At 42.6% G+C, this 26,393-nt stretch overlaps 1 protein-coding gene and 1 long non-coding RNA gene across 2 annotated transcripts; one reads left to right on the top strand and one right to left on the bottom strand.

Moving 5' to 3' along the window:
* Positions 1–721: 721 nt before the first annotated feature.
* LOC147654206 (uncharacterized) lies at positions 722–6,441 on the bottom strand. Its single transcript, XR_015284695.1, has 3 exons — positions 6,247–6,441; positions 2,328–2,476; positions 722–857 (listed from the first exon to the last, which is right to left on the bottom strand). It is a non-coding gene; the product is annotated as an uncharacterized LOC147654206 (long non-coding RNA).
* A 58-nt stretch (positions 6,442–6,499) lies between these two features.
* On the top strand, positions 6,500–12,708 carry CCNA1 (cyclin A1). The gene is made up of 9 exons (XM_086881567.1): positions 6,500–6,660; positions 6,822–6,973; positions 8,067–8,310; positions 8,535–8,656; positions 9,318–9,541; positions 10,187–10,391; positions 11,189–11,302; positions 11,979–12,112; positions 12,440–12,708. Exons 2-9 carry the CDS (start codon positions 6,839–6,841, stop codon positions 12,489–12,491), a joined length of 1,230 nt encoding a protein of 409 aa, XP_086737693.1. The 5' UTR covers positions 6,500–6,660; positions 6,822–6,838; the 3' UTR covers positions 12,492–12,708.
* Positions 12,709–26,393: the final 13,685 nt, after the last annotated feature.

Here is a 26,393-nt window from a genome sequence, read left to right as displayed (position 1 = left end):
ACTTGTGCCTGTGTCTCACCACCCTCAGAGTAAAGAACTTTTTTCTAGTATCTAATCTAAACCTACTCTCTTTTGGTTCGAACCCATTCCGCTTTCTCCTCTCTCTTATGAGCATGCCACTATACACTCTCATAAAAAATGTCTCTCCATCTTTCCTGTAAGTTCCCTTCAGGTACTGGAAGGTCACAATTGGATCACATCTTCTCTTTTCCAGGCTGAACAATTCCAATTCCCTCAGCCTTTCTTCATAGAGGAGGTGTTTCATCCCTCTGATCAACTTGGTGACCTCTTCTTGCTCCAACAGATCCATGTCCTTCCTGTGCTGGGGAACCCAGAGCTGATGCAGCACTGCAGGTGGGGTCTCAGCAGAGCAGAGCAGAGCAGAGGAGCAGAGTTCTTACCTCACCCTACTGGCCACCTTGCTGTGGATGCAGCCCAGGATACGGTTGGCTCTCTGTCCAGATGCTGCACTCTGAGAATTTGTTTGTGATTTGTAACCTGAGAAACAGTCCCCAAGAGTCAGCTTCCACAGGATCACCAAGTCAGGACATGAGTTTCTTTTGAAACTTTTCAACTGTCAGCTTCTAAGTAGAAATGAGCAGTACCTGTTGATAGCAGCTGAGTAACAAATACCATAAATATAGGGACCATAAATTAGGGGCCTGACTAAGAAAATACCTATTATACAGCAAGGGCATTTCAGCATTCACTTCAGCAATACCTGGCAGAAGAACCTGGCAGTGGAGCTAGATGATTATCAAAGTGAGCGATTTGAAGAATTCAGAAATGGCTGGTTTTGAATTATGCAGTACTGTTTCAAGGTTCTGTCAAAGTTATGGGTGTTTTCCTGTGTAGCTCTGAAATGAAAACCAGAGTTGAGATATTAATGTTCTGTGAAGGACATTAATTTAAAACATGCACAGTGCTAAATCTTGCTATCAGCTGCTTTATGATACAGAGAAGCTTGTAAAGGAATAAAATATGGTTAGCAGAAATGCTTCATTTTAAGTTTGATGTTTTCTCTTCACATGCAGCACTAAAGGGTATAGTTTATGTTCTATTATTGTTTTGTTACTGAAAAAGCTTATTTTCTTGTACTTCTTGGTAAAATGGGAGTAACTGCAGGGGTGCTGGGCATCCTACATAGTCATAAAGCTAGCAGGAGCAGACTGCTATGGAGAAGCAATCCCAAAGCTGGAACTCTGGAGCTTTCTTTGTCACCTTTTACACCACTTGATTCAGAAAAATCTTTGGGGTCAACTTTAGGCTATTCTACTGCTAACCTATAGCACAAGGCACTGAGGCTACCTCAGTGTACCTTATGATCCAGTAAGAAGGGCACTCAGACTCCATAAGCTATTGTTAAAAACACAATTTTCTGGAGCTAACATGAGAAACAGAAAGAATATATGTACTCTTACATCTCTTCAGATGCTGGGACCCCTGAGCCATGCACCATCTCACATACCTCTAGTCAGGTCATATGGTACAGGTCCCACCCTGTAGAAAGGTTCCCTAACATTTTGTTTTTGACACCTCTTCTAGAATTTTCTTAGACAGAAAAATAATGTATTCATCGTATCTGTTGTCAAAAGACTGTATGTTCACATGAGAACTTGTTTCTCTTCTTTAAGATAATGCCAAGGCCACACAGGTGGTGTAATTGGAAACATGGAGTGGGAGCTGCCTGAGGGCTCCTCTGTTACCACCACCCTGCTGAGTTTATCCTGAAGGACAGGATATAAGCCATACATGCAGCACAGGGCAGCACAGCCTGCTCAGGCTGACACTCCTTGAGGATCACTAACTCTCTGATGCAAAACAGTCTTCTGGTTAGGACTGTTACCACCCCAAAGGGGAAAATCTTGCAGCTGTTCAAGGCTTTAGGCTTTGCTTCCCTGCTGTGGGCATCAGCTGGTGCTCTGTGACTCGCTGGTAGGTTCCATGGCTCCCTGAAATAAGCTGTGCCTATTATAGCACATGAGACAGTGGCAAAAGATCGTTTCTGAAGGGTGCCTGTATTATCTAGCATGAGGGCAATGGGATTTGCAGGAAGGCTGTGCTCCAAGCTTAGGCAACCTACTGGGATAATAAAGATGCAGAGTGCATCAGACTTCTCCCAGCATCAACCACACCATGTACAACACAGCAGCAAGCACAGAAGATAAAAGCAAGAGTCCTGATGTAGAGGGAACAAGATGCTTATGGTTCTGTCTGTCTTCTTCCCTTCCTTGCACACACACCCTGCATCTTTAACAGATTATTTCTGTTTCCTGTAGCAATGGAGGATGAGTATGTGCACAATACAAGCAAACCTCACATCTTACCTTGCACTGCATTTGCCAAGAACACAGACTGTGTACTGCAACTCCGAAGATATTCAACATCTGGGGAACAGGAAACTGCTTTTGAGAGCTGCTCTGAGATCATCACAGCTCTTCTTATACCAGCTTTATGTGGTTGTCGCTGGGCTCTTCTGCAGAATCAATTTTCAATAACATTCTACTTAACAAGGTCCTACATTTATTGTCTTCGCTCATACCCACTTATATTTAATATATGTGCTATAATGGTATGCACTGTAGCCAGAATCAGGGACTGTCTCACAGCTCTCTATGTAACAAAATAGGCTGCTTGATTGATCCTGCAAGCAAAGCAATTTGAACCTTTCCCACTGGTTGATGATTTGTCTTCAGGAATATAATTCAGATCACTTTCCAGCTCTCAGACTTGATAATATGCCATCACACACATAATGAGTAGGAGTTATTAATTTAGGACTGTTTAGGAAGATAGCTTTAACTCTAAACCTTGGAATTAATGCATTTTATAAAGTCAGGATATTTAAAAATACACAAAAGTTGTGTGACAGCACAGCCCAATACGCACAGAGAAATCGTAACTTTGCCCAATGTAAAATTATGTTGTATGGTGGTTTAATTGTTATCTTTCTTATAACTGCAAGGTTTAGTGCATGAAACCTAGTGGAATTTGCTTAATAGAAAACACTAGTAAATTTATAAGAGTAAATTTGATGACTAAATGATTCTGAAAGACAAATATAAAGTATTTATCTAAAGATGTGTAAGGAATACTGATGCATTATAATTAGAATTATGTACACATCATTTATAGATGCATCACAGAGGGGAAACATAGATGTTAAAGTATATCAGGTGTGCAGAAGCAACAATTTAAAGAAATACATCCATTGGAAGAAGTTAATTCCTTTTACATCATCTAAATTAAAGGTAAGTATTACACATAGCCTCAGCTAACAAGCATGCATGTAGCCCTATTCAAACTATAATAATTAATACTAGGTAATCACTTCTAACTGCACTATTAAATATAGGTTAAGGGTTAGTGAAAAAAAAATTATAAACATCCCAATATGTTTTCTATGTTCTAGGACTCAGTTATTTTTCTAAAACTTTCCTAAAATATTTAAGAAATATTTTCCTGGTTTTGGTGGTTCAGAAAAACACTGAAGCTCAAGATACAGTCTATGTATTCTTAAGTAATGCGAAATTAATTTACTGGTAGGATGATTAGAGGACACTGCAGACAGGCTATTGCAGTGTGTTGGCTATTCACAACCCAAGGAATCATAGCCATGTGAAAGAAGTCATGTTCTCCACCGCTTTGCTACTTTAGGACCATACAACAAGGTCCCGACGGGACCTCGCAGGTCACTGAGTCCGGGCACTGCTCTCAATGTCAAGGAGACTTCAAAATTCTTTTTAGAAACTTTCTGACTCTAAGACTGCTCCCACAGCACATTTTCCGGGGTGTTATGCATCTGTGCATCAAACTTGCTATTCAGGGGGATTCCCATTGTTGCTCTGCCATAAAGCTGACCTCAGAAGAGTCTATGGCACACATGGACCTGCTGTGCTCAATGCATTGGTCTGGAGATTTGCCAATATTGAATGTGACCAGGCCAAAATCATTGTAACTGTGTCTAACCTGCCTGAATGGGTTTTCCTATATGAATATCATGTTGTAATTCGATGTGAGACTTAGAGGAGGAAGGCTGGGAAGTTGCGAGTCTTCCATGAACTGCTTCTCATCTTATACTCGTGCTACTCACAGGCTTCAGGCCAAATAACTATTTAGGCCAAGCTGAAAGCCTAGGGGTTAAAGCACACTAGGGACCCAAAAATACTTCAGAGGGTGAAGAGAGAAGGGGACAGCTGACAGTGGTTTAATTTGTGGGCAGAGCAATCTATGCCCGATTGTGAACTGAAGCCCATGCAGAGCTTGCTGTGTAAAAAGTGGGAATTAATATAAGTGATTCTCAGAGAAAATGCAGGAACCAGTGCTTGCTCCCACAGCATGGAGTAAGATTGTTTAGCTGAAAAAAAACTACCAAAGCTGAACAACATTTGAAGCAAAGCCTGCAAAAAGGAGAGAGAACTAAGAAACTATGAAAGAGTGACAAGACAAGACAAGACAAGACAGAGTGCTTTAACACTGTCTTTTCCAGAGTCTAGGAGGAAGGAAGTATCCTCACCAAGTCAGAAATTGCTCTGACTTCTCTGTCTTCCTAGAAATCACTAAGATAGTGATTACTGCAAGAATCACCCTAAGAGTCCACTCAGGAAGGCTTCAGCTTCCTCTCAAGCACACAGGGAAGTTCAGAAGAAAATGACTAATGGCCCAAAGCTTTATTTGATTTGCTGCTACAATTAAGTAGTGGCTGGCAAAGCTCACTACTTCCCTCAGGTACTAATCCATACCAGGCTGTTTCAAAGAGTTCCTGAGAAACTGGAGCTTAGATAACCTCATTAAAAGCATTTGAGAGGCATTTCAGTTACATTAATGTATGATATGACTAGTGGGGATAACCATGTGCTGCTCACACATAAAAATATGAGTAAGTCATATGTTGGATAGCTGAGGTTCCTAAGTTATGGCTAAATGGAATAAGGATATGATGGGTACTTGGATATAAAGAATGTTCACTGACTGAAGATGAATCTGATCCCATCAAAACAAAAGGGTAAGGAGTGTTTAAAGTTCCACCTAGGATAGTACTTGATTTCAGAGGCTGGCAACTAGACTCATGGTTTTTCAGAAATTAAACCTTGGCATGAAAATGTTTAAATAACTGTCCCAAAGTAAAGTGTTCCTTATGCAAACCTGGGGGTTAGAAATTAAAGAAAGAGAAGAACATGGACATACAGCATAATTTTCTGTTTCCCTGACTTGCCTTTGCCCACACCTGTAGCTGTGACAGATCCACTATGGTAACTGCGTGCTTACAACCCTGTTGCTGCAAGGACGTGGAGCCCCTCTCATACAAAAGGAAAAACAGTGTGACATGACCAATGGATCAAACACAGGTAACATTTTTCACTTTCAGATATACCACTTGCCCCTTATGGTAAATTCCTTTTTGGAGGTTCAGAGGGTTAAAAAAATAAATGTAAGCAAAGTGTGAAGAAAAAAATACAGCCCTTTAATGCAGACTGAATCACAAGAACTGCAAAAAAACCAATTTTGGCATAAGATCCTGCCTGATATATCCAAACTTTGGATCATAGCTTCAACATTTCATTTTCTGGAGAGCATCTCAAGAAGTATTATCACTGCCAAGGCACAGACAATTATGACAAAATTCTCTTTAATTTGGTCTTATAAATCTGCAACAAGTGAAATTCTCAAATTTCCCATGCTGACTCTTCTGGGGCATCACAGTTCTGATATCTAACCTAAATCTCGTGCTGAGCTTTCAGCTGCTGTAGTTCTTGCTCTTTTGTCTTCACTATGGATTTTCAGAGGCGATCATGTGCCACACAGGCTATACTCCTGTTTGTTCCTGCTCGGACAGCCTTGGTGAATCATCCTCAGGCTGAGGTTCACTGTAACCTCCTGATTCTTCTTCACAGAGCTGCTACCTTCCTGGCTGTTCCCCATCCCGCATCTCTGCACCCACTGGCTCTGACCTTGCACTTGTGCTTCAGGAGCATCCTGATTTTCCCGAACATTTCTCCAGTTTGCCAAGATCGTTTCAGAAATCTAATCGTGTCCCCCAGCACGGCCACAGCCTTCCCACAAACTGAGCACTCGTGCTGCCTGTATCACTATCCACATCAGGGGTGACAAACTTGGGTGGTTTGCCTGTACGAACCGCTGCTTTCTCCGTGTGGGCAGCTGAGAACCGCTTAGCCATGCAACAGCACAGCCAGGTCGGCACCAAGCTGTCCCTCGGCTTGGACTTGGCACGGGAGTCAAACCCACCCTTAAGCTAACTAAAAGCTCCTTTTTCTCGCTCGTCCTTCATCGAAGAGAGACGTCCGAGCCCAGCTGTCCCCACAGCGCCGCTGCCGTGGCTTGCACGCCGCCGTCGCGTTCGGAGCGCAGCCGGTGCGCGGCCGCAGCGGCCCCGGCCCGGGCGGCCCTGGCGGGCGGCGCTCGGCGGGCGCCGCGCGGGCCGGGCCCCGCCGGGGTCACCATGGCGACCCGCGGCCGGCGGGGCCGGCGGGGCGGCGCGCCGGGGGTTGAGCCGCCGGGCTCCCAACCGGCCGCGGCCAACAGCCGCCGCCTCCAGCGGCCGCGCCTACATAGGGGCGGCGGGCGGCCGGGGCGGCGCTGTGCGGTGCGGGGCGGCCGGAGCCCTCGGAGGGCTGGTGGCGAGCGGAGCCGGGCAGCGCGGTGGGCCACCCGTCATCCTGCGGGGCGGGCGGGAGCCACGGGTTTCCCGGGGTGCATTTGTGGTCGTTCGGAGGATTTCTTTTATTTTTTTATTTATTTCCCCCCCCCCCCCCCCACGACTTCGTTTTATTTCTGTGGGTATTTTATCTCTCCTCCGAAAGGTACCGACGTCGGGGCGATGCGTCGCAATGGAGAGAAGAGCCGCGCGGGGCGGCGGGAGTCGTGGCCCGCTGTTCCCCGCAGCAGCGGCGGCCGGGCCGTGCTGGGGGTGCTGACGGAGAACGGGCAGCAGCAGCAGCGGCCCGGCGGCCAGGTGAGCCCCGCTGCCGGCGGCACAGCCGCCCCCGGGCCCGCAGAGCCCGGACTGAGCTCCCCGGCCCTGGGCCGGCAGTCCCGCAGTGACGGGCAGTGAGCGAGGCACGCACCTGCCCCGAGGCTGCCGGCACAGGCCTGGCGCGGCGGGCTGAGAAGGTGACTTGGGCTCCGGCTCTTAAGCGTGAGTTTCCCGAGAAACACTGCTAGTAACCTCTCAATCCTGATCTGTAGGCGTTTCCCCGTGGAAGTGCTCTGTCTAAGTAATCCATCCTGGAAGGAAGGAAGGATTACTTCTCGACCGCTTACCCTCCACAGTGCAGGGGGTGATTTAAGGAGGGGCTGTCCACTGACCCAAAGTGCTCATTGCTGAGTAGCTTGTCGTGCTCAGTTCAGGGTGCTAGCGCCTTCAAGAAGTTCGAGTTAATGTTTTTTCTGTCTTACTGTTCCTTGAGCTCTCCTGGAGTCTGATGGTGGGGCAGGAATAAAGTTACTGTCCTGACCTAAAACAGCAGCGGATATGTGTACACAAACTCTTCTTGGTTTTGGCTGTGTAAAGCCCCCAACTCAGCTCATGGCTTACTGGTAGTAGATGGTGTGAAGGATTGTAGCCTGGTCACATGTAGTCCTAGCAGTTGCGATGCTTCAGCTCAAAAATTCAAACTTGAGTGTTTAACTCTGCTTGAAATGCCTTCCTGCCCGTGTAGGCTTTCCTAAGTCTGTGGCAGGGCTTTTGTTAATTTCCTGCGCTTGAAACTGCTCCTTGCCAGAACTGAATGTGGAGCAGACTGCACATCCCAGCCCCATTGGAACTGAGCAGCACCCTCATCCTCCTTGGTGGGAGACACTGAATATGATGCTGCTCTCCTGATTTCCTGATTTTTTCTACACATAGTTCTTTCTGTGAGGAGTCTGTCACAGCAAGACAGCAACAAGTGGCACCAAGTTTAGAGGCACCAAATGTAATTGGTGGCTTTTCCCATGAACTTTGGCTATTGGTGTCTGTTACACAAGGGACGTGATTTTGACAAGTGGCACTTTCTGTTTTCTTCCTGAGTTGCCCTCCCACAGTGTTACCATGTGCTCTGATTTAGGGTGCTGCTGTTATCAAGCGCTTCTCTGGCTTTGAAAACACCATCCCTTCATCTAGAAAAGATGAAGTGCCCAACTACATGGTCAGTGCTGTATCAAAGCAAGGTTTTGCTATCTACGTAGATGACCCAGAAGATAAAGAAAACTACAGCTGCCAAGTGTCTGAAGAGCTGGAATTAAGCCAATGTGAACTGGATACCAGCGCAATGACATCCAGTATTCACCTGCTGCTGGATCTGAGTTCAGGTAACTCCTGTTGCTACTCAGATGGTTTCCATAGCACAACCACATGTAGAGTGGTTATGAGTTGTGAATTGTAAGCTAGTGAGTTGCTTATGTTGCAATAAATAACACTACAAGCTAACTTGGATTGTGTCTACATGTGGGGCAACACTTCTAAGCTCAAATTAGCAAGAGAAAGTCAAGAGATTAATTATGCAAACGTCTTGCTGCTTCCTGTTACCTGTTAGGCTCTCCTATGGTAGTGGACACATCCTTCCAATCCCAGCCAGAGGATCACATGGAAGATGTTGTAACTCTGGCTGTGGGAGAGTATGCAGAAGACATTCATCAGTACCTCCGAGAGGCTGAAGTAAGTTGCTGTGAGAAGCTTGTAGGTATCTGTGGTAGGCTGCAGTATTGCAGAGATCCGAGGCTGCCACTGGACTACAAAGAATAGGAAGTAAATAGTAAAAGTAATTTCTTAAGGCAGCATGTAGTCAGTGATAAGGTCTTTTAGAATTAATGCATCCCTGGTATTTCCTATGATGGGAGCATCTCTTGACTGGTATGAAGAATTCCTGCAGATGGGTGTAGAATGCTGAAAAAATGGTAAAGCAGTTTGACATGATCTCACTGATTGCTTTCTGGCTATAGCAGTAGTTTTTCCTACCTGCTTGTGTTAGAGCAGTGAAGTACAGCCTCCTGATGGGAAGAAGAGGGAAATCTGATTGATTTTCATGTCCTCCTGAATGGATCAGTTGTTTGATGGCAAAGGCTGTCCATAGTCCAGGAAGTGTTTTACTATTTTCCAGCTAACACTGTCTTTACAGTGTAGAAATACTAATTTCTAGAGATGCCACTAGCTGGGAATAATTACCAGTAGCACAATAATTGTAGTTAGTATTTATAGTTATTAACAGTGGGGACAACCCCCACTCGTTTTAGTGCAAGTATAAAGAATATCCATTGGCTCAGCCATCCATGGCTCTCTTCAGAGTGATCATCCTGATTCTTCAACTCTTTCCAAACAGGTAAGATTTCGGCCCAAGCCCTACTACATGAAGAAGCAGCCAGATATCACAACAGGAATGCGTGCTATCCTGGTAGACTGGTTGGTGGAAGTAGGGGAAGAGTATAAACTTCGGACAGAGACTTTGTACTTGGCAGTGAACTTCCTGGACAGGTTCCTTTCCTGCATGTCTGTTCTCAGAGGAAAGTTACAGCTTGTAGGAACAGCGGCAATTCTTCTGGCTGCGTAAGTGTTTCATCTTCTGAAATCAGTGATCATCTTCAGATCTTGGTGATCTGAAGTCTATTTTTGGGCTTAGTCTTGTACAGCAATTTGAAGGAGGGAAGGTTGTGTTAGTACATAGCTTTTCATGATGTCTCAAGATCAGCAACGTGGCCTCCCTGGTACTATTAAAATTAAACATTCAATATTGTATGTGAAGAATTGTAATGGGGAAAGCTTGTAACCATAAACACAGTAGCAGAAACAGCAGGGTATTAAACTGCTAGCCTGTAAGGCTGTAATAGACTCAGTTGCAATCTACAGTTAGCCTTTAGCTGCTCTAACAAGACAGGGTAAGCAACATAGTGTAGGAGTGCATGGTTGTTTGTCTGGAGTGTGCTGTGTTACTGAGACTTCCCCACTGAAAGCTTGCTGTTAAGATCTAACAATGCAGGTTTGTCTATCTAGACTGATGCCTCAGAGTTCCTCTAAGCATATTTGCCCATGTTTGAAACTAAATTGTTAGCTAGCCTGGAGGAACAAGTAAAATTAGAGCTTTCCACAAGTTTTAGTAACGTTATGTTCTGATTCTGATGTGGGTCCAGCGCAAAGATTTCTTTTACTATAACTTCAAAGCTGACAAATGTGGCTTCTATATCCCTTCTCCAGGAAGTATGAAGAGATCTACCCACCAGATGTGGATGAATTTGTGTATATAACAGACGATACCTACACAAAGAAGCAGCTGCTAAGAATGGAACACTTGCTTCTCAAAGTGCTGGGTTTTGACCTAACAGCCCCAACCATCAACCAGTTCCTCCTTCAGTATATTCAGAGGCGTGGAATCTGTATGAGGACAGAGAACTTTGCAAGGGTATGGACTGTCTGCGTTCTGAGACTGAGGGGGAAGAAGTGATCATGAAAAGAGAGCTATTTGCATTTCATGAATCTGTATCTGCACTAGACCTAAAACTGTGTGTTTCATAGCAGTGGCTTGTGTGCTGAGACTTCTGGATAGATGCCTCATGGAAATGCTAGGTTTGGTCTATCTTGTCTGGTCAGGATAACTCGGCAATTAGGTGGTAAAAATCTGGTGGTTTTTTCAACAGTGCCTGTATACCAAGTCTGTCCTGGATTAGGTGCTATTGCATATTGCTTCACAGTGAAAAAGAATATACCTGTACAGCTGCATAGGAGTTGCCTGAAGTAGGCAACCATGCTTAGAAACAGCAAAATTACAGTAAAACATCTGACCATGTGCTTCTTAGAGCTGTCCATTTACCCCTAATGTCCGAGTGGGGTCTACCTATAGAAACGAGCCTTAGCAGATGGCAAGAGTGTGTCTGTCATTTTTATGAAACTTGACTTTTCTGTGTCTCTACCTGTAAAATCAAGTCAGATCTGATGATGGAACCAGAACTTCAGGTTAGAGTAGATGGGTTAGGTTTTGGCAAAATGTGGTCTTTCTGTCCCCCCTGAAACATGATAAAGGCACTCCTGTAAGATCAACAGGACCAGATTGCTAATTCTCCTCACTAGATATGTAGCTTATGCTTTTGTGCATCATACTGAGACCATTGCCAAATTTTAATACTTGCTGTATTGGACTGATTAGCAACTAGCAACCAGCTAGGTTGATTCTTTTTGAAAATCTGGGGTTTTCTTGTTTAGTATCTTGCAGAGCTGAGTCTCCTTCAAGCTGATCCTCTTCTGAAGTACCTTCCTTCACAAATTGCTGCAGCAGCCTACTGTTTAGCAAACTATACAGTGAACAGATCTTTCTGGGTAAGAACAACAACTGTGTGTTAATAAATAGCTCAAACATTTTGTTATTGTTAGAACTGAGCCGAGAAGGACGAGGAGTAACTACAAAGTATGTTGTTCTAAAGGCTGAAATCCTAGGATGAGTAGCTAGCTATTCTTGAGTTAATGAGACTAGCTGATAAATGGCTGTTAAGTAAATCTGAAATATCATGCCTCTTCTCTGAAACATAGGGGATTTTATTGTCTTGCTCACTTACATCAAGGCTATACCTCACAAATCTCCAAAACTATACCCCAGATACAATTCAGGGCCTTTCTGGGAATAAGGGGAGAACTGAGCATGTCTACTTGAGTAATTACACTGTGTGGCTGCTTTACCAGAAGCCTTGGTAGACCTTCCAGCTGTGTATTGGAAGGATACACATAGGTTATAGTGAATAGGTTTAGTACAGAGTAAGATCCAGAAGAGATGTAATGGATGCACGTGCTTAGAGCAGAAGGAGCTTGTCAGACCTCATGGCACCAAGGAAGACCTGGAGTGAAACTGATGGCACAATACAATTGAATCTTTTTCATGCTTAAGGAATCTAGAGTGAGCTCTGACGTAGTGAAAAGGGTTTCTGCTTCCGTGGGAAACCCATCTTCTAGATGGCTGCTGACTACAATAGAGTAACACTGTTTTTTCTCATCTGTCCAGCCAGAAACACTTGCTGTATTTACTGGATATTCATTAAGTGAGATAGCGCCTTGCCTGACTGACCTGCACAAAGCATGCCTTGATGCTCCCCATTGCCAGCTGCAAGCTATTAAGCAGAAGTATAAGCAACCAAAGTAAGTAACCAGTATGCCATCCAGTGTCTTGGATGGCTGTAAGCACAGGAATGGCTCTGATTTTTCAGCTTGGACAGGGTTTGCTGTAGCTCTCTCATAGTTGTCAGCTTCTAGTTCTGAAACAGAAGCCTCCATCAGCCTCTTAAGGGTAAATATTTTTTGACCAGAAAAGTAATTAATCCACAAGTATGTGGATGCATTGGGTGACAATTTTGTCTGCAGTGTTGCAGGATGATGCTTCCCTTCTCCAATGTATTGCACAATCAGGTGATAGTTCAGCTGACAAATCTGAAGCCAATATCTGTAGTCTTTGCATTTCTATTCCAGGTACCTGCAGGTGTCTCTTCTGGAGCTCCCAGCAATTCTTCCTCTACACTAGACACTGTGGATCCTGGACTTGAAGATTACTGTGTCCCAATCAACAAAGCTGGTCTAACATTTCACAGAGCACTGCGGGTCATGTGTCTGTAACCATAGTGATCAGAATAGTTTTTAAGCTAATATTTTTTAATGAGATGGCTTTTTTAAAATAGATCTTAGACTATAGCTCTTAACATAACTGACAGCATTTTTAATAAATGTCTTATTACACTCTACTTCTGTGAATCTTCTGACTACAGTTAATACCTGCAGTAACAGTGAGTGGAATGAATTTTGGAGCTTTTTGTTTATTTGGGGTTTTTTTGTTCATTTGTTTTGATTTTTTTTGTTGTTGTGTGTGTTTGGTGCTATTTGGTTTTTACTAAATTGCTATAAGCACTTATAAGCTGGCTGGAGTGGATTAATCAGAGTTTGAACCACCACAGCCTGACATTCCTGTAGGCACAGGTGATTTGTTGTAGTCCTATTTGTTCTTGCTTTTGGGACTTTCTATTGGAACAAGGTCACATGGGCATGAACAGAAGCTATTTTCTGTGGCTTGTTTACCATATCAGACCAAAGACATCAACATGTAATTGTTCTGTGAACTCTGAATGTGTTTGTAGAAGATCATCAATGTTGAGGTAAAAGTCAGACTTCCCTTTATGGAGACAAAATAGGGGATTGTTCTACAGATAGTTGGAAGAAGGGGAGATTGTGGCTGGCAGAGCTTTAGGAACATTTCATACACTGGTGAGCAGACTGCATTAGAGAGCATAGCTAAAAGCTATGATAAGCAGAGTTGATCTAGATGGCTCCTGAGTCATTCTTGTGTAGTGTGGTGTTACAACAAGCCTGTCTGAGATGACCCCTCATGTCATTAGAGCACTGGTGATCATGTGTGAAGGGAGGGCGATGAGACAGAACTAATAGCTGTCTTAGCCTGAGCTGCTACATGGTCTTGTGTCCCTCTGTTATTTATTAGGTAGTGCTTTGAGGTAAAAAACAAACATCCAGACAGGACACCACCCTGTAATCTCAAACACAACTCCTGTTCAAAGTAGTTTAAAAATCAATTGGTCATATTGGTAGAGAACTATAATCTACTCATCTAGGTGGTAAGGTAAGTCTGAGGTCTGCTCTTTGTGCAAGAGTTTAAAACTTCCAGGGCTTACCGCTTCCTAAGAGAGCGATCTGTACAGTGCATTACATGTTTCCAAGCAAGAGTAACCTTTAACACTTTGACACCGGTATGCAATCCAGCAGACATATTAAGTACCAGCTAACAAGCCTCTTACTTTAATTTTAGAACCTGCTTATGCCAATATGTGTGTCATGGGGCTCTTAGCTTGGGGCGTTCCCTCGATGTATGTAAGACTTCCTTTCCCTTAACTCCTCCCTGTGCAGCCTGGTGGATCTTTCTAGTAAAGCAAACTCTCATGTTTCTCTGAAGTGGAGGTAGTGGTCGTGACTGCTTCACTTGTCTCAAAGTAAACATCCTTTAAGGGTGGGGAGTATTCTATTTCAGTCTAGCATAGTCTCATGCTGTAATTTCAGTCTAGTTCTTTGTCTCTTGCTTCAAACACTTTCTAATCAGTTAAGTGAATTTGTCTTGATGCGTAATGATAGAAGTGACCTGATATCCTGTGCTAGTGTCTGTGGTATTAATTTTGTGGTGGTATGCCTCAATCCATAGATTTTGTCCGTGCACTGAATTTCATGGCTTGTGGACATATGTCCTGAAGGTGGGCTATGAATCTCACTCCTGCCCGCAGTCAGCTTCTTTAAAGAGAGCATCTCGGCACAAAGCTGTGCCAGTGGCACCTGCAACAGGCAACTCTTGGTTGCTTGTTTCACAAGCAAGTGGTGAGTGCCCTGAGCAAGTCTTGCTAAGTCTACCCAGCTTATGAGTAGCAGCTTGTTTGGTGTTTCAGGCTGAACATAAGATGCTGTGAAACTCCATGTTAATAAGACTCTAGTTGTAAGTAATAGTGCTCACTGAACTGCAGATGACTGTAGTGTTGGGTATTTCAAAGCAGAAATTAATGTCTCAAGTGCAAGAATGTTTTCCTTGTGTTGCAGGAGATTAAAGATTTGTGTGGTCATGTTGCAGTAGTAATGGGGAAGAGATGAGTTTTGTTCTTATAAACAGTCTATAACACAGTCATGCCTCATGTTCTTGGGCCAATAGCAAAGTAGGAGTCTGAATTTATTAGTGTTTTAACATCTGGAGACTTTCTAGAAGCCACACTTCTGTTTTACTTTCTTAGATTTAATTTATACCTGCAAGGCAATTGCGGCAGTTTCACTTCACATTCTCTGAGCTTCAATCCTTTGGTATACAAATGTATCTGGGGCTTTATTTGGGTTTTTTTTAAGCTATAATACTTGAAGACTGTTTCATCAGCTTTCTTGTTTTGTAATTATTTTTCAACTCAGCTTTTCACTTAAATATTGTTTCAATCCAAGGCTAAAAAGGGAAATAGTTAAGGTGAAGAATCACATAATGCTGCAGTGTGAATGCTAATAATGAGTCTGGGAAAGATGGATTAAGTTTAAATTTGTGAGACACAAGAAACTCATCTTGAAGTGGTCTCATCTGAGATCTGTCATAATGTCATTTTGAATGTTCCTGTAGTAGTCTCACTTCCTTTTATTGGATTTGTCTTACTCATGGCAAGGAAAAAAGACTTACTGCTGTTATAGGAGTGAGCCTTGACTCTTCCAAGATTCTGAGTGCTATCTCCTCTCTCCTTCAATATGAATCATCACACTTAACTCTGGCCTGCCTCTTGTGGGCTGTTCTCTGCAGATGATACCTGAGATCAAGGGATAAAAGATGCTGCAGTTGGGCATCAAGTGGTAATGAAGGTGAAGTAATGCTGTTCTAATAGATGAAGTACTTGAATACAGATGCAAACACATGTAGGAGTACTAAAGGTTGTACTGAAAATCACGTACACAGGAAGATGGATTTATAAAGAGGGAGATGAAGGCTACCCAAAAGGAAGCTTTATGTTTTCATTGATGTAGTGCCTATGCTATAGGGAAAAACTAAGAGATATAAAGCTCACAGCCTTTTGTGATGCTTGAAACAGAAAAGAGGTAAAAGCTAATCAGCATTAAAGCTGAAATTAAGACAGTCTCAATTCTTGACCATCGTCCTTAGTGGCTTGTAGACCATGGCCACAAATAAAAGCTTTTTTTGGGTTTTTATTGTGTTTGTTTGTGGTTTGTTTTTGTTTTTTGTTCAGGAAATACTTTCAACAGTGGCAGCTTTGGAAATGCGAAGGCTGATCATGCTCAGTTATCTCTGCTATGAAGATCAGTCTGTTGAAGGTTGGAACTGAGAAGTGTTGAGGATTTTCTTTGACCTGTGATGTTCAGTTCAAGAGGTCTTTAACAGTTGTATTAGAACAAACACAAAATTCCTAATCTTATTCTAGCAATTTCCATATTATCATGCTGTGGCTTTCATGAGACTTGGCTGTATGACTGTGGTTTTCTGTGTTGCAGTTAATATTTTTAATCAATAATTTCTAACAACATTTTGGCCATCTCTGGTGTTCTGAGAAAGCTGTTCTTATAGCTGGAGATGTAATGTGGATCCATCATTCCCTTAAGATTAAAAGTGCAACTTGATACTTTATGGGAACATACTGGTTTAAAAGCTATGTTCTGCCTTTGTGTTTTCCTCTTCTCTGGGATGAGTTAAGATGTCTGAGAGGTAATTAGATATTTAGAGAGAATGCTTTAACTGTGTTCAGAGCAGTTAAGCAACAGAAGGTTGTCTGACTTGCTGGGAAATCTATCTGTGTGATTAGTCTGTGTGCATACCTGCTTGTCATCAGGTCTACAAATGACTCAAATTGGCTCTGATCGCTGAGGGGGTGACTACTTTTAGCTGGTGACCTTGAAGCAGATTGTGGAGCTACTCTTAAGCATGAGAAACAAGCCAGCAGCACCAGTGACTGCTTCCTGGGTTTAAGCTTTTAATTTTGCAATTTTCCTCAGCACCTGCTTCCCCAGAGCAGCAGCATCTTCCTATACTGAAGAGCTGTGCAGACTGTGCTAGGCAGATGTGAACTGGAGGCAGTACAGGCCCATCCCCTGCTACTCAGATGTTCTAGAGCCCTGTCAAGCTGACTCCTTTAAAGTTTCTTGGGTTCTCTAGTGTTTACAGTGGATGCATGTATTTCCTCAGCACAGACAAACTTACAGGACAGCCTACAGATGGATACTGACCACATGATAGAGTTAATCCTAAAGTACATGCCTACCTCCATCAAATTAACTTTTGTCTGGGCTAAGAAAGACCAGGCAGTCCTAGTCCTAATCCCCCTGAAAATGCTACAATTATAGTCCTGTCTTGGAATTTTGTATAGTGCTTGCTTAGTTAGGCTGTGTTTGTACTGAAAAATAATTGTAAACTGAGCAAGGACCAGTTCCTGGCCAAATTTGGCTTGTTTCTGTGATGCTTAGGGCTGGCTAGGTTTTTAAGTAGCTTTGTCTTGGAGAGGGCTTTTGGAGCAGGACAAAATACTCAGTATGAGCTAACAGGCTGTGCTGATGTTTTTTCTCAGAGCTTGTGCTTGCAAGTCTGCCCCTCTTTTGTCTTAGCAATGTGTCTAGAGTGACCAAGTGTCCCTGCCATTAATACCAGTAAAGACCTAGTTAAACCATTAGGGAGTCCTCGGCCCTTGTTTTTCAGATCTTCTTTCTTTGAACACAAAGTCTTACTGGAGCCAAGTGCTGAAAAACCAGGCTCATGATGAAGCTTTGAGTTCTGGCAAGAAATAATCTCCTCCACCATCTGCAGCCAAGCTGCCTTTTCTGCTTGTTTACTGTTGTTTGTGTTTTGATGTGTAAATAACTTGATAAAGTAAGAGAGGGCGCTAGACCCCACAGCATTCAACAGATGACGTGAGCTCCTTACAGTAGAATAATGTAAACTCCATCCCTGTTTAGGCAGACACTGAAGTGACGTGCATCTCTAAACAGAATAATCCATTTGGCTGTTTTTCTCCCCTCATAAAGAGGATATAAATATCTGAGCATTAACGAAACGGGTGGCAAAAGAAGTGCAGGTGAGCAGCAAGAGCAGTGCTGTTTCTCCATGTGACGATGGAGTGAGCCATTGAGGTGGCAGAAGCAGGTTCATAGCACATGCTCTCAAACAGCACAGCTGTCCCAGTCGGTGCTGCACTGTCACCTCTGTTTACTGAGGAGGCACAGCCGGCTTCAGCGCGCAGGAAAACACCTGGAGCCTTTCGTTTCGTTAAACCAGACAGAAGCCGTATCCCGATGGTCTCCGAAGGACAGGACCAGAAGAGGGCACCAGCATCCTTGGTCTGGGGCTTGAGGGGACAGCCAACCTCAGTGTTCCCTACCTAAAAGGGTCACAGCCCAACGAGGTGTTTGGTCTTCTTGGGTTCCTTTTTACACGGTTTACATGTAGACCAGCAACACGCACGATCACTGCAACAGCACAGCTTTGTTCAACTAACCGTGCGTGAAGTGTAACCAGGATTTAGCAAAGTTGCAATGTAAGGTTGTCAGCTGTGCTGCCTACCTCTCACATCTGATACTTAAAGTAAATGTCTTTTCAGAACATCTCTAGCCTTGTATGTGAAGCTTGACTCTTTGCACTAGTCTCAAACATTTTCTGTAAGATTTTTTTTTTTTCCCTCTCTCTGCCTATAAAAATCAGGCTAACTCATGTTGACTGAAAGCTTGATTTGGAGAGGATAAAATTATGATGGAAAGTGCTCTGCTGATATTCATGACATATCATGACATCCAACTGTGGATGCAAGTCTGATGTAGGAGTATCTCCTTATATTGCAGATTGGGCAGATGAAGTGTTTCTAATATTACAGATCTTGTATGGTTTGTGCAGGAAAGGGGGAAATTAGCTATATTTTTTAAGTTTGGATGTGTTTCTCATTAAAAATATGATTTTTTTTTTTTTTTTTTTCTAAGGTAATCTAGCTATATAGAGGGTGTTATGTATGACAACAGTTGCCCAGTTCAGGTATTTAAGTGTCATTGTTTTATCTTGGTCATTTTGTCCTTGTCCTGTCCCAACTTGAACTGAGTTTTATTTTCACAAGCTGCTCACCCATTCAGATTTACACTTGCCTTTTTTCTACAGCTATTTCTAAAATCTATTTGCTCTCATCTTTAACCTGTGAAATTGGAGGCAGAAGCTGCACTGTCAGAGTCAGTGGAAAACTCCTATCCAGAGCAGTCATCTGAGTGCTGCAGTGGTGTCTAACAGTTCAATAAAAAACTTGTCAGTGAAGCTTTTAAAGTCAAAGGGAAATGTTTTCTCCTTGAACAGTTGCGTTGCTGAGCTGTGACTGAGCCTGCGTCCCTTACTCTCTTTGAGCTTTTGCAGGTATTTGTATAGATTTATTTTAATACAGTTGCTGAACTACACGTCATGTGCACAGAGGCATGGGCTGCCTGAGGCACTCAATGGGCTTTGGCTAGAGGAAAACAAATGTTTTGTTCTGACTAGCTTTCAGGAAGGGGTGTTGTCTCTGAGTAGAAGAGGTACCAGGGAGAGCAGTGTGTTCACATCATACAGGAATGTCTTCAGTGGGTACTTGAGCAGCTGTGAACAAATGCAATTTTCCACATATGCCTGTGCACTGCTAGCTGGACATTGTACTCCTTCCTCGCTCTCTTGTCATTTGGTGACTGCTCACAACTTTCAAATGGAGTGGAAGGGTGACGTGGCCCTGCAGAGGCAGTTTTGACAGCAGGGTAACACTGTGCAGGGCTCTTGGCCCAGAGCCAGCAAGTAATAAATATCCCATGGGGCAGGACTGATACACTAGTGTTGAACAGACCACACCCAGTTTTAAAAGTACCTCCCTACATCTAGTCTTAAACATGATGTTGGCTCTTAATCTTTTCTTGGCTACTTGTCCTATATCACCTGGTGAAAAGACAAGCCCAACAGGGAGTAAAGAAGCTCTGATGGCCCTATTTTTCCTGCAGGTAATCAGTGCAGAAAGCTCCGCTGCAGTTTGCCAGATTTTGCCTCACAAAACTTTCTGTGAACTGCTTCTTGGTTTAGTACATGGACTTGAGGCCACCATGACACTCATAGCATAACCACTGCTCATGTTCCCAGGTCACTGAGCTGGGCAGTGATGTACGAGTGGGTTCTGCTGTGGAGCATCATTCTCTGGTTACTATATGGTAACTGCTGATCTCTGTAACTCCCGCTTGTGTTAAATGCTGACTGCACTTAACTGTGGAAAAATCCTTCATTGTATTTTCACAGAACCTTTCACAGCTGTACTGTAAAGAGAGAAGTAATTTTTTTTTTAAAGATAAAGAAACAAACACATGAAAGTTATAGAAAACACCCACCAAACTTAAATTCATTAATCAAAGTATCATAAAGACTCTGCTGACAATGTTGTATCAATACTGGACTGAATTGCCTCTAGCAACACAACATTAATCGAAATTGGCTATTTCCTCCATCTGGAGAAGCTTGTGGATGCTTTGTGATGGGAAGAGCCTCCATAATATTGGTTGGTAAGTGTCTGAAAAAATAACAGAACGTTTGCTGGTTTTCCTGGTATGGTGTGAATGGAGTGATCATTCTATGGATGCTTAAGGAGATTGTGGGAATTTCTTTGTGGTAACTCATCTTAAAAGTACTGAAAAATTCAAGAGTGACATTAACTGTAATGGTATAACATTCAGTGTAACATTAAAGCTAAAGAAAAAAGCTCATTACAATATTGAATGTAATGAATCCATCTGCCCTTGATGTATAAATGGGTAGAGATTAAAGGCTATCACTAGATTTTTGTTTTCTAACCTTATTGACTGCCCCTATCTTCAACTAGTGAAATCTTTGTGGAATCTCACACAGCCATCAAATGTGGCCTGCATTTCATCATCAGAGTTTAGGCTAGGAAATTTTGCAAATTTTTTTGCCATACTCTGCATCCAGGGATGATGCTAATTTCTGCCTAGAACCCTCCATTTTTTGATAAAGAGCTTGGCTCCGATTTTTTCCTAAGAAAATATCTTTTACCACTGTAGAAAGAAAAGGAAACGCATGAAGACTCCACTGCTCATCAGTAAACATTTGGACAGAAATGAGTGGGTAGTCTTATTGTGGCTGATCCCATTGTGCAGGGGCTGAACAGGATCATGGCTTCTTGTTCAGAGAACATGGCTACTCTTTTGCTTAATTCATTGTCTCATTTGTATTCTGTCTTTAATTTGTAGGATCGTGCTGAGCATACTGCTTTTCATTTGTTTCACCAGTGAACCTTTTAAGTTGCTGTATGTGAACAGTCTTGAATTGTACTTCAGCTGTAGAAGAAACCTATGTGTATAATTTGAAATAAGTGGTGTGTTAGCATAGTTGTGGGTGATGGTTAATTAGAAGGCTTGTTGCAGCTCAGGCTTTGGCAATGAAAAGTGATGGGGGTTTTTTAGCTCAATATTGAGTCAAAGTATACAGAGGCCTTAGCTGATGTTGTCTGTATAGATGCATTGATTTTTAAGGTCAAAAGCAATTATCAGACTTTCTAATGCCTTTAACCATGTTTGGGTGCTGCTAAATCCCTATTGATACTAGAACTCTTCTATTTTTAACTTCTGTGTATCTGACTCTAATTTCAAGTCCTTTAGTTTTCCTTTCACCATCTAGGCTCAAGAGCCCTTCCCTAACTGCATTTTCTTCTCATGTGAAAATTTAATCACAGCAATTAAGTTAGCCTATGGTTTTTCCTCTTGTAGACAAAAGTGACTGAGTTTTCTATGCTTGGGTTTGCTTGGGGTTCTTTTTATGGTAATAAATTGTTTCTAGCTCTCGTGTGTTTGCAGCAGTCCTCCCCAGTTACTGAACATTCTCTAAAATCCCAGGCATTGGGGGATGGGATGCAGCTCTTGTCATGGTCTCATGAAGGCAGGAGGTGTAAGCTGCAGGTCTGCAAGGTCCACAGTCCCCAGGAAAGTAATTTCCTAATGAAATTCCTGAGAGCTACTGCTGGCAGCTTCATGCAGCTGAAGATATGGCTGTAGCTGAAGCCTGGTTGTAATGAAAGCTGATTCACCAATTTTTTTCCCAGTGTATACAAATCAGAGGCAATCTCTCTGCCTCCTGGCAAGCTACCCAAGCCATCAGTTAGACAGGATTTGGCCAGATGTCTTCCATGCTGAGAAGCACCACTAATGTATACTAACTGTAATTATGCTAGTATTATATATCACCTTCTGGTTTTATCTAAAATCAATGTCACTAAACAACTTCAAGATCTTCCAGTATTTCTTTAAATTTCGGAAGTAATAGGGTAATGTGATCTCTATTTTGTTTTAGTAATGCTCACCTCAGTGGTGCTTGGATGGTCAGACATGGCTTTTACTTCTTAGCTCTCCTTTTTTTCAGAGTGTACCAGAAGCAGAAAATTAAGGTGAAAGAGGATAAACAGTTTATGAAGTTAAAACTCTGAAAGCAGCAGGCATCTTAGCGGTGAAGGGCGCAACAAAGCCTGAGGCATGCAATGGTGTCTTTCCCCTAATCTTTCCTGGCAGCATCATGCTGGTGCCTTCCATCTGCAGTGGAAGAAGATTGAGTTAGGGAACATCTAATTACATGGCTCTGCTGGGTGTCTGTGGTGAGGTGCTGGCAGTGGGGGCCTGTCCCAAGCAGGACACAGATGGTTCCAGTTGCCTCTGACCCATGCACAGCTGGGCCCTGCAGCCAACATATTGTTCCTCAGGGAAAATGTATTTGAGAAAGGGGGAAAATACCTGACAGAAGGAAACCTGAGGGAAGAGCAAGGCAAAGGATTCCTCTGCAGCATTAGGAAATGTCCCACAGCAGAGCAGAGGGAAGCAGAAGGGATGTGGAGTGTCACAGACAAGCCATTACAGACTGACTGCATCCCCGCAGTCTGGAGGGAGGCCAGGCCTTGGGAACAAAAGAAGGAAAGCTGTTTCAAAGTTTACCTCTTTCTTTCCCACTAATCAAATCAGTAGTTAAATATTTATTTTAATTGGCAATAAATTAATTTTCCCCAGCTCAAGTCTGCTTTGCCCACGACTGAGGAAGCAAGGTTCGTTTAGCCTGGGAAATGATGGCTAAGGAAAATTGCTTTCAACTGTTAGAAAGCAAGCATGGGATTTCTCTGAGCACGTAGCTGAGGTTGGGATCCAGCAGCTGCAACAGCAGCAAGGAAAACTGTCTACACTTGAGGAAAAATACTTCATTATGAGACTGGTCTTAAACAGAAATATGGTGGAATTTCCTCCCTTGGAAGTGTCTAGAAGTCAGTGGAACAATCCTGGAACACCTACTGTAGCTGTGAATTTAGCTCTGCACTGGGCTAGGGGCTTCTAGTGGAGATGTGTAATCTGGATTTTCCTGTCATCACACAGGATGCTCAGATGGAACAGGCAAGTTTAAGTGTAGAGGGGCTGGTTTCTCCCTGTGTTCAACAGCTGTGCTGAACAGCTAAATGTTAATTAAAATGACAGTGAAGGATGACAAACAACATTCTGTAAAAAGACTGAGCTACTGTGTAAAAGAGTGTCTGCCTTTTAGCATGTTCTGTGTGAGCTTGTGATTTTTTATGTATATCTATACATACACGAATATATGCCTACACATTGAGGAAAAATGGTGGGGAGTTGTGCCTGACCTGAAGATGTGATCTCAAAGGCTGAGAAAATGCTGGCAGTTTTGGTCACCACTTTCTGATACCTGGACAAAATTAGGAGCTGTAGTGACTGAGAAGTAGTCCAGGGGCAAGTTAATCCTCAACAGTAAGCAATCTTCACAGTGTTGAACCTTGGGATGCATAATACAGCTTGGGAGATATTCTGCAGAGCCCAGGTTGACACAGCAGTTGTGTTGCTGTAGCTTGGAGTCACAGGTATGGTGCTTTGCTGCCATCCATGTCAGAAGTATATAGTTCTTATAACTGTGAATCATATATGCCAGTAATATTTAGGGTTCATCAATACACATCAAAGCCAGGAGAATAAAAGAAACAAAAAAGGATAAACAGACTCTTCCAAAAGCAGAAGGCAATATCTTCTTCAGTAAATTTTATTTGACAAGCAATCTGCTGCCTTCTCCAATTTGATGGCTTGAGCCTTAGAAGTTCCAAGAGGTAGGAAATTTAATGGTAAAATTCTCTACCATGTTTGTAGTTATGGTCTGTAGAGGGGGTTTTCTACTTTTTGTTGCTTTGTGTGTACCTGTGCACACAGCCTCTGACAGGTTTGAACTTGTTCTTGGTCACCTGTGTGCCAGCATGCTCTATTAATTTTGAGATTCTGCACAGAGCTCCAATGTTTGATCTGTCACCTCTGGCCTCCATTCTGTTACAGCCATCTCTGTCATAACTGATGACACAAATGTTGCCACAACAGTTTTCATAACTTTTTTCATGCCTATTTGATCCTTTGTGCCATCTGCTACCACGATGAACAGAAAAGTTATTTGGTAGCTTTGACCTTTGTAACCTAGAAAATTAAATGAAACCAACCCAATCCATGGCATCCTCTAACTTTATTAGAAACAATCATGGGCTGAACTTGACATTGGGTGTGACAGGTTTCAGTTGACTGACCCAGGACCTGTAGAAAGTTTTCAGGAATGCCTGAATGACTAAAAAGCCTAGGACTTCTGCAGTTTTAGAGACTTTCTCTCCTGAATGATTTAGGCATTTAAAAACTGTCAGAATCAGAGGTGACGCTTGTCCAAGGTTCACTGAGCAGCTTGTTCTCATTAGAATTGCAGTAAGAAGATGATTAAGTCACTCATCTCTAATTTATTTTAACTGATTGCACTGCTGATATAGCAATGGGTTGTTGTAAACCTTGGCAATGTTTTTTGATGTTTTTTAGGGAGAAGCTTATTAGTATTGCAGGAATTGATGTGTTACAAGGTACCAAGAGCACATGTTTGTCTGGAACCTCAGTGAAGGCTTCGGATTTTCAAAGTAGTGTCAGGCTCCACCTCTAACATATAAGGGGGACACATACTGCAATTTTTTTGGTCATCTGACACTTTGCTAAACATTGTACCATTGATCTTGGTTATGGTAGTAACTTAAAATAGATTTTGCATTTTGAAATTATTTACTCAAACTTCCATAGGAACCAGTGCTGTAAAAATGTCTCAGCAGTAATCCAACAAGAAGCATGTATTCTGTGCACTCCAGGGCTGGTAGTTCTGCATATTTACATATTGCTTCTGCATTAATAATTCTAGGCATAATTGATTTCCATTTCTGGAAAAGACTGCATATTGCATTAGATGTGTTGAGCAGATCAGCAGCTGCAGTGTTTATGCTCTTTTGCCCTTTCATGTATTTTATGGGAAAAGGCTTAAAGTTCACATTGGTATTACCAAAGTGCAGTAGCTTTATACATTTTAATACTTTTTTTTTTATTTTTCCAGAGACTTTGCACAGTTGTTTTGCAAAATGCTTTGTTTATAAATTCCTAGAAACAGAAGCAGTGTTTACTGCCTAAAAGGAGCCTGGGAGTTAGGTTTTGAGCTGCTTTGAGGTAGAAATGTGGGGTAGGGTTTTCAAAGGCACTCAGTGTGAGCTAATCTATATTCCCATTGAAGTAGGTGGGAGTGTCAGAACTTCTAGGCCTGCTTGAAGAAATGATGTGAAGCCTCATTTTCTTAGTTTCTCTGCCTGCAAAAATGAAAGTAATAATAATCCCTCACAGCCATGTCAGTTGATGTCTAGGAAGAGGAACAAAAAAGCCTGTTAAAATGTCATATAGCAGGAAAACTTGTGTATTTGTGACTCAGACTTTTCTGGTTTGGTGTTTGAATGATCTGAGTTTGCCTACCTTCTTCTGCAAAAAACAGAAACAGGGAACAGAGTAATTGAGCAGGCATCTGGGACTAGTGACATCTGTTCAGAGAAGGGATCTGGTCAAGAACAAAGACAGCTAGTGCATGCAATAGATGAGGTGCAGGGATAGGTTTGGAGTATGCCAAGAATGAGGGATTGCAAAGCTAGAAGGAGGGAACATGGGGAGGATGAGTCTGACTCTCATTAAATAATCTGTGTAATCTTCTCTTCTCCAGAAGCCTTTACTCATGTGAATTAGAGCATTCAAAACTGCTTACACAACCAGGAGAAGAATAAAGCAGTGAGGGAGGGGGAGGAAAAAAGGAGGATAAAAAAAACCAAAAAACAAACCAAACCCAGAAATAAAGTAAAACCCACTAAGTCTTTTGGGCTTGATGCCAGCCCTACCAGGAGTAAGGCTCCTCCAGAGGGAAATAGGAGGTTTAAAAGATTTTGTCTCCAGCTTGCCCTGTCATACAGCACTGTTTTGCCCTGGGGCATCTCTGGATAAAAGCTGTGGGTCAGACACACCTGCTGTTGATGGTTTACATGCTCAGGAGCTCCTGGATTCAATTGTGTTCCTACTAGGGCAGGTTAAGCCTCTTCAGTTTTTCATGGTAATTGTGACAAATGGGAATCCAGGGGCTCTGCTCTTTTCATCTGAAAGTCAAGCTTTCTGCGTGGGTGGTTGATAAATGAAAGTCCTGAGAATGTTGCCTTCTGCTCTTCTGTGCCTTTTTTTTTTTTTTTCTTTTTTTCTTTTACCTGTAAAGGTAAGCCTATTTCAACATAGCTTTCTGATGACATTCTGAAGCTTTTTCCTGAACAATCAGCAGGTGTTAAAAAGTATAAGTTATAAGAAAACAGTATGTTAGTTGTAAGAGTATGAACATGAAAATATTTCTATGGGTGCCCAAAAGAAAGAAAAACCAGTTTAGCCACCACTGGGGCTGGGAAAGCAGAAGTGTTAAATGTCTTTTCTGCTTTACCCTTCACCCTTCTGTGCTTGTAGTTAAATATTGTTAGTGACAAAAAGATGAGAAGTAGAACTATGATAG

Source organism: Cyanistes caeruleus, chromosome 3, assembly GCF_971803275.1.
Source record: "Cyanistes caeruleus chromosome 3, bCyaCae1.hap1.1, whole genome shotgun sequence".
Taxonomy (NCBI): Eukaryota; Metazoa; Chordata; class Aves; order Passeriformes; family Paridae; genus Cyanistes; species Cyanistes caeruleus.
The sequence above is the reverse complement of the archived record's forward strand: the minus strand, read 5'-3'. Positions and strand labels throughout refer to the sequence as shown.